General features: G+C 46.6%; 1 protein-coding gene across 1 annotated transcript in view; it reads left to right on the top strand.

Annotated features, from left to right (window-relative positions):
• Window positions 1-161: 161 nt before the first annotated feature.
• The window catches only part of LOC107113840 (dedicator of cytokinesis protein 1-like), a gene marked incomplete at its 3' end in the record, with an annotated part of 83,772 nt that continues 75,212 nt past the window's right edge, over window positions 162-8,721 (top strand). The window contains exon 1 of the mRNA XM_015415232.1: window positions 162-307. Within this exon, the coding sequence (XP_015270718.1) occupies window positions 262-307 (46 nt within the window). The remainder of the gene's footprint in view (window positions 308-8,721) is intronic.

Here is an 8,721-nt window from a genome sequence, read left to right as displayed (position 1 = left end):
TCTTCCCTCCGCGGCTGCCGAACCTCGACTCCCACTCTCGAGGCTTCCTATCAGGCATCGAGTGACTGGGAGGACCTTGCAGCCCCTGGCTCCGCCTGCACCACATGACTTCTCCGTTGACTGCAAACTTTTTCCTCCTTCTTGTCCCGTAGCGGCTGCTACTAAGGCTGGAAAATGGCGGCTTCTTAGGCTCGTAGCCGTGCGCATCCCGGTTTTGGCAGTTGCCGGTGTCGCCTGGCAGGGCTCGACCTCCCCTGCGCCATGACGCGCTGGGTGCCCACCAAGCGGGAAGAGAAATACGGCGTGGGTGAGCGAGCCTTCCTCCTCTCTCTGTCTCTCCTCTGTCGGCTTCCTCGGGATCCCGCTTGTTGCGCTTCACTGTGAACTTCCAAGTCGGCTGGCTGGGAGCCGCACAACTTCCCTGGTTTAACGGCCCCTTTAAGGCTGGCCCAAGCGCCTCCTGTAGTTACTGTTCTTTCCTCTGCCCAGCCCCCCTGCTCAGGAAACCGGCTCGCTCGGGGCTCATTGTCTGTCTCCCTTGGCTGCCCTGGGGGAACCAACACATGCAAAGTCTGTCTTCTAAGGAATAAGCCCCAGACTCTGCAGCTCTGGTCATTGAGGAGGAGGAGGATTGGAAAGCGGATTCAAGAGAGGCCCGCGAGACAGAAGGGTGGGGTGTGGAGCGGCTGTTGTTTCGCTCCAGTTCACGTTGGAAGGCGCGTTTCCTCTCGAAGGAGACGCTTGTGTTTTCCTGCCCCTTGGCTGCCTCCTGACGCTGCCCATGCCTGCCTTTCCCGCCCCCACCCCCATCCCATCTGGAGCTCTGAGGCCCGCTGCCAATTTTATGCCTTCCTGTTCTCCTTCATTTCTGAGCCCGGCCCCTGTACATAATTTGTGAACTCGTGAGGGCTTTCGGTTCTTAGACTTGCGTCTTTCTCTCTCCTGTATAGCAGTTCTGTTGACTTAGATATCTTGTGCCCTTTTAAAAGAAAGCACTTTGCATCCTGTAGACTGCTCAGTCCAGACTTGGATGGCCCAGCCTAGCCTGATCTCCTTAGGGCTGGGAAGCTAAGTAGGATAGCTCCTGGTTTCGTTAGTATTTCGATGGAACCACCTAGGACAGTGATGGCAAACCTTTTAGAGACCGAGTGCCCAAACTGCGACCCAAAACCCACTTATTTATCGCAAAGTGCCAACACGGCAATTTAACCTGAATACTGAGGTTTTACTTTAGAAAAAACCCACTCATACATTAACTTAAGATGATCCAAACAAAGTAACGAAAGCAATCCCAAATGCTTTCATTTACTTAAAATTATTTGGTAGAGAATTCGACACTTTAATGATGATCTGGGCCTGGCTGGGGCGATGGCACGCGTGCCCACAGAGAGGGCTCTGAGTGCCACCTCTGGCACCCGTGCCATAGGTTCGCCACCACTGAACTAGGAATTCCAGGGTCACTGTGCAGACGAAGGCAATGGAAAACCACCTCTGACCGGCTCTTAACCTTGAAAGCCCCACGGGTTTGCCATAAATTGACTATGCAGGACCAAACTGTCCTGTAAAGCCTGGGAGATTCCTGTATCCTATGGTCTGTTGTTTTTTCTCTAAACCCATTTGGATTGCTATTGCCTATGGATATCTTAAGCCTTGTCATTCTGTTAAAATCTGCAGACCGTCCCTGTAAATTAATTAGGTTAAGCCTTGTCATTCTGTTAAGGAAACCTTGTCTGATTAGTTGTATGGATTATAATCTGTGTGGATTTGGATTTGGAAAAAAAGTTCTAAAGTAAATAACATTGGAGGACGCAACTGTGCATTACAGCAGGTAGCATCTTAGAAGGGGCATTTGAAAGAGGAGGAGAAAGTGGAATGAGTTTTAAAAACAGTCCAGATTGGTTGCTGTGTTGGTCTTGTGAAACCTAAAAGACAAATGTGTTACTGTGGCTCTGGCTCACAAAAGCTTAAAAAGTAAAGGTAAAGGTTCCCTTGCTCGAAAGCCAGTCGAGTCCGACTCTAGGTTTGCGGTGCTCATCTCCGTTTCAAAGCCGAAGAGCCAGCGCTGTCCGAAGACGTTTCCGTGGTCATGTGGCCAGCATGACTAAACACCAAGGTGCACGGAACGCTGTTACCTTCCCACCAAAGTGGTACCCATTTATCTACTTGCAATTTCTTGCTTTCGAACTGCTAGGTTGGCAGGAGCTGGAACTGGAGACCGGAGCTCACTCCGTCATGCGGCAACTCGGGTCTCGAACTGCTGAACTACTGACCTTCCACAGCCTGCAGTTCAGCGTCTTAACCACTTGAGCCACCACAGTCTCCCCCACAAAAGCTTACATCACGATAAATTAATTAGTTTTCACATTTGTCACAAGACTGTTCTTTTAGGAAGGTGCCTGCCACCTGTGGGCTTATATTTACATCAACAGTAACTTTTAAGATGAAAAAAAAAAGCTGCTGCCTGATTAAAATAGTTGAGCCTAATTAATTGAGCCAGAGATTTTTCATAGATTAACTAAATGTTGCAGATTTAATTCGGATTGGGTGATGGTTGCAAATTATTTCCCTCCCCCTTTCCTCCGAATAAAATATGTCTTTCTGTCTCTTAATGTTGTGGAAAAGAACTGTTTGAAATATTAGAATTCTTATAGCACAGAAGCAGAAATGAAGTTCTAGTTTAGAATTCTGTTTTAGCTGAGGGGGAAGGAAAGATGATATCTGTGGCTGGTTATGTAGAAGAAGAAGAGTAGAAGAAGTGGGTTTTTTTACCCTGCTTTTCTCTACCCAAAGGAGTCTCAAAGCGGCTTATGATCATCTTCCGTACCTCTCCCCACAACGGACACCCTGTGAGGTAGGTGGGCTTGAGAGAGCTCTGAGAGAACTGTGACTGACCCAGTGTCACCCAGCTGGTTTCATGTGGAGGAATGGAGAATCAAATTGGTTCTCCAGATTACAGTCCACCACTCTTAACCACTATACCACACTGGCTCTGTTGAATAGATAAAGTGTAATAAGCAAGAGTGGACATGTGGCTTTTTGTCAAAAGAACAGGTGTACAGATATATCCTGCCCAGCAGTGTGGGCTTCTCATAGTCTTGAAGTATTACTAAACTAAAATCATTGTCTTTACCCATCCTGGAATAGATTTTATGTACCGTGCTGTCCTTGGTGCCAAATTCTGTGTGGGAAATGTGGTTTCCTTTATGCGTATTCTCTCAGGTGCTGTGGGCCTTTTGGCAAAAAAGAATTGGTTTTAATTATAACGTTTATCTAGTATTGGTCGTTGTGACCTGTGGAATATAGTAGCTACCAGCCGGAGCTGTTAGCCAGGAAGCCTTCCGTTCCAGTTTTGCTTTAGCCATGGACTTATTAGGAAGCCTTGGGTCACTGCTGTTTTCACAGCATTTGCATTTCAGCTGACTGGGAGAATATTAGTACTTATCTGCAGGGGTCATTTCGTAGAAAAAGAGGTGCAGGAGCTTATTAGCATAACTTATTTGCATACGACACACCCCCTGACATCACCGGAAGTGTGTTAGAAGGCAACACCCACTGCTCAGGCTCCACTGGACTGTTTTGGATTGCTAGCTGTTGGGGGGAGGGGAATGTACAGATCTGTCCTTGCAGAGGAGGGAGAGCTTGTACCTGAATAAAACTTGGTCTTAAAGGTGCCACTGGACTGTTTTGGACTGGGGCCCCGGGGGGGAGCTCTGGAACTTACCTGGCTGCTTCTTGCTCTGACTGAGGGCTGCTGGGAGCAGGGGGTGGAGCTTGTTGCATGTGCCCGCCCCGTGGGCTCTTTACTGCCGGAGCTCCGCTCCTGTGCGCTCCTGCAGGAAATGACCCCTGCTTATCTGATTTAGGAGATCTAGGAACAGTCTACTCATGTCCTTAAAAAAAAAAAGAAAAGCAGCCATGGGAGGCTGTCAGTTTCCGCAGAGGTACCACAGGAGTTAGTGAGAGAGGAGTATTCACAGAAAAGCAGCTTCATTCAGCATGACAATGATAACATTTAAAGGTTTCCTACCTTGTTGCTGATTTGTGCATTAAATGTTTCTATTTATGCTGATAGGCTAACATTATCAATATATTTTATTTTCTGCTGTTCTGGGTCCTGGTTGCAGGATAAGGAACCCTGCTATACAGGAGTTCTATGAAGAATGACACACCACTGTTCAGGCTGCAGTTTTGTGCAAAGTGATTGGATATGCTGCTATATACTTAAAGAAAGATGGCTCTGTAAACATACCCCTGGAACATTTTCTTGTCCTTGGCTTGAATTTGCCTTCCTTGACTTGACTGTTTGTTCACCACCCATCTTATCTTCTTGATTGCAGATCTTTTATGGATCCTAATTGCAGGGGTTTCACTTGATGCACTTGATTGTGGGTATTTTCTAGTTTTGTGTATTAGGTGAGTTAGCTGATCTAGATTTGGTCTTTTATGAAGGTCAAAAGTTTCATGGCTTATTTCAGGTGGAGGTATGGCATGGTTATAGAGAAACTTTACTAAAGTTTTTTTTCCATATTATGAGCAGTATCTGTGCTAGTGTTTTCCCCTTCTTCTTGAGGAATGGAAAAATCCTGAAGTGTTATTATATATGCTGTTTTGGAAGTGGATTTTAAGTAGTTGGGGGACATTCATAAAACTGCTTCATCAACTGAAAAAATGCAGAGTTGAATCACAACACATAATTTAAAGACAAAATATAGATTTCCTCCTGGTGTGTTGCATGTGGCAAGTCTTCACTTAATTCTAGTATATTGTGACATCTAGGATTCTTATTTCTTATTTAATCCTGGTTAAGAATCCAGTTATGGGGGATCATTGCTATGATAATTGGTAGTATTTGGAGTTAGCTGAAAGACTTGTATGTTCAATCTTGGCCTTTCGACCAGTGGAAGTAGGGAGGGAATGTGAGCTGACATCTAGGCAGTAATGTTAAGAACAATTTCCTGGGAGTAATCTCTACTAAACACAGTGGGTTTGACTTCTGAGTAGATCTGCTTATGATGCTCCCTTAAGGAGGCTTGTACCTGGTGCAGACAAACTCCAGTTCATGTAGTCTGAACTGATCTGAAATGGAAAAGTGTATTGCTTCCTCTAAAGAGTTTCTGAAAATGGTAGGGAATTTCATGATGAACCTTGAATACATACATAAGAGAATCTTCTCACTCTGAAGAGGAGGGTGTCTTGGTATGGGTGATTCCCACAAATTGTTCAGGGAGGCAGAACTAAACTCTTCAATTCCCTGTTTCCTGGGTGGGCATCACCCCAGCCCAGTTTGTTTCCTGTCTCGTTAGGGAGAGCAAAATTGCTTACTCTTAGCTCTTTTTTTTGCCTCTCTTTCTCCTAGAGTGATTTCAGACCTGAAGGATCGTTTCCTAACCTCTCCAGCCTGTCACTCTTTCTGTTCACACCTTCTTTTCACACCTCCTCTTGGTTCTGCAAACTGTCCAGTCTGGCTTCACCATAGCGTTTTGCAACTTTTCTTCAGACTGCTTCCTTCAGTCTCTCAGATCTATCTGAAAGGAAAAACACCTAAGGACTACTACTGCCATCAATCATCTCCTGAACGTACAGGCTATTGAGCCAATTCCTTCTTGCAATCATCTCTCGGGAGTTTACTCTGCATTTTTCATGATGCCCAAGAGAAATGGGTTCTGGAGAGTCATTCTCAATCTGAAGTATGTGAACAGATATGTGGTCCAGAAGTGTTTCCGCATGGAGACCCTATGATCTATCACAGAAGACTTACTCCCCAAGGCCTTCATGATCACCTCCATTGACCTCACAGAAGCCTTTTTGCACATTCTCATATTTCCAGGGCATCGCAGGTTTCTCCACTTTGCCTACAATGGCTGGCATTTCCAGTTGAGGGCTCTCCCCTTTGGCCTGGCATTGACATGGGTTTTTTCCACGGTCCTCATAGCACTGGTGTCTCTGATCTGTTGACAGGGAATACAAATCCACCCTCAGCTGGATGACATCCTGCTCTGCTCTCCAACTTGGGAGTAAGTGTCCTGGGACACCCTCAGAACCATTCATCTCTTGGAAACCCATGGCTTCATTCTCAACCAGGAGAAGAGCAGCCTTACGCCATCACAGAGGCTACAACCCCTTGGTGTCATCATAGTCACACACAAGAACATAGTGTTCCTCCTGGAAGACAAGGTCTTCAGGATATCAAGCTTAGCCAAAGACATTGTCATATCAACTAGCAATACTGTGAAGAAGCAACAAAACCCTGAGCCTGTTGCTGTCTCTGAGACAGAGCATGATCTGGTGGGCCAACAAACTGAGACAGGCCAATCCTATCTCATGGAGCACATCATGCAACTCTCAATGAGTGCAATTCTGTCAGGTTGGGGAGCATCACTATTTAGCCATCCTGCCCAAAACACCATGACGTCAAAGGAAAAGATGACAAACATCAATGCATTAGAACCTAGAACCATCAGAAAAGTGCTCACCTGCTTACAGTCAGACATCAGGGGGGTTGACATGTCTTTATTAGGACAGGCAATATTTCAGCCAAGACTCACATCAACAAGTTCCAGGTCATCCACCCTACACACGGAGGCCTGGCCCACTTCATCCTTTCCCAGGCAGAGAAGCATCTTTGCTCCATCTCAGCATAACATCCAAGCAGACTGGCTGAGCAGACAGACCGTCGACAGAATTGGTCAATCAATGGGAGCTGTTCCTACAAATTACAGCCGGTTTTGGGACTCCGAAGGTAGACCTACAGAAGATACACAAGGAGGTGGTGGAAGTGATATTTATAGCTCCAGATTGGCCACTCAGGCCATAGTTCCCATCCTTAGTGGAGCTTTCAGTAAAGGCCCTTGAAAGATCCCAGTGAGCCCAGACACGTTGCAGCAGGGCCCAGTTTGGCACCTGGATCCAGAGTGGCTCTATCTGACTGTTTGGCTCTTGAAATGAATGGGCTTCTGTACCTAGGCTACTTGTCAGAGGTTGTGGAGGCCATCATGGCCTCCAGGAGGGACTTCACAAGGTGAACACAATCTTCCACAGGAGTCAAGAAATTCATCTCCCATCCTTCTGCCGACGTCCTAGTCACCCCAAGGAGAAAGATTGGCATTCATTAGACCTCCAGAGGGTACTCAGAGTTTACTTCAGAGTCCATCAGTCCATTAGAAAGACAGACTCTCTTTACATTTCATTAACAGCCCAAATAAGGGGAAGATGATGTCCTGGTGGGCCATTAACTGTGCCATTCACTAGTGCATTTCCCATGCCTACAAGGCTAATAACATTCCGGTTCTAGCAGGGATCACAGCACACTCAGAAGTGCAGCCACCAGGGCTATTTTTGGGCAGGAACGCTTTTGGGGGCAGGAACACACAGGAATGGAGTTCCAGCTGGCTCCCAGCAGGAACTCATTAGCATAATAGGCCACACCCAACAGCAGAAATTCATTAGGATTGGCTACATTAGGGGTGTGTGGCCTCACATGCAAAGGAGTTCCTGCTACAAAAAAAGCCCTGGGTTTTGACAACAAACAAGGTCAACAGAATAACAAGAAAAAGGTGGGTGTGGCTGGATAACCACACTTCTGGTAACATGGGGATGCGTCCTAATGTGCTAATGAGCTGTGCTGGCAGGGGTGTGGCCTAATATGCTAATGGATTTCTGGTGTTGGGTGTGGCCTATTATGCTAATGAGTTCCTGCTGGGCTTCTTCTACAAAAAGAGCCCTGGCAGCCACTAATGCAACCTTTGATAATCAAGCCTCAGTGGAGGAAATAAGCAAAGGGGGCCACGTGGTCTTCAATTTCAGCATTTATTAGACACTACAAATTTAACTCCTCCTTTATGATGCCACCTTTGGATGTAGAATGCCGCAACATGTGGTGGATAATAGTTCATTCCCACCCGTCACTGGGACACTGCCTTTGGAAGTCCCATATAAAGATGCCCTCCTCCTCAGAGTGTGACTGGAACCTCGAGTACTCACTGTGAGGGTTTCTTCTGCTCTGAGGTTATCAGAGTTTAATCCTAGTTTAATCAAACCTACATGCTCAAGCAACAGGGGGGAGAATGCTTGCTTGCTCTAATCCTTCTGTTATCCTGTTTATGCTGTTCCTCTGGTTATCAGTTGTTTTGTTTCTAACGGTGGCTTACCTGTTCTGGTCATTGTATCTCTGTTCTGTTCCTTCCTGTTCTGGGTTCATTTATTTATTTATTTATTTATTAGATTTGTATCCCGCCCTCCCCAAATGGGCTCAGGGTGGCTTCCAACAGCGGCAAATGCCATAACAAACAATTAAAACAGTATTAAAAAATCAATAAATAAAGTGCGGTGCTCTAGATGTTAACTTATCGCTCCAAGATGGGATCCATTTATCAACCTTGCCTGACAACATAAGTTCTTGGTCACCTAGGCGACTTCCCAGGGCCGGTTCACTTATAGATCTAATCCACCGTCGTAGATGGCAACTCGGTGGTGGCACAATGGCAGCGGTGGCTCCTATGCAAAGGCCTGGCGGAAGAGCTCCATCTTACAGGCCCTGCGGAACTGTGCCAAGTCCCACAGGGCCCGGATCTCCTCTGGGAGCTCATTCCACCAGACAGGAGCCGCCGCCGAGAAAGCCCTGGCCCTGGTTGTGTCCAGCTTGATGTTCTTGGGGCCTGGAACCACCAGTAGGTGCTGCGCCTCAGACCATAGTGCTCTTGGGGGAACATATGGGGAAAGGCG

This window comes from Gekko japonicus, unplaced genomic scaffold (assembly GCF_001447785.1).
Source record: "Gekko japonicus isolate JY-2015 unplaced genomic scaffold, Gekko_japonicus_V1.1 scaffold210, whole genome shotgun sequence".
In the NCBI taxonomy this organism is placed as follows: domain Eukaryota; kingdom Metazoa; phylum Chordata; class Lepidosauria; order Squamata; family Gekkonidae; genus Gekko; species Gekko japonicus.
Note: the sequence above shows the minus strand (reverse complement) of the source record. Positions and strands in the feature narration are given on the sequence as shown.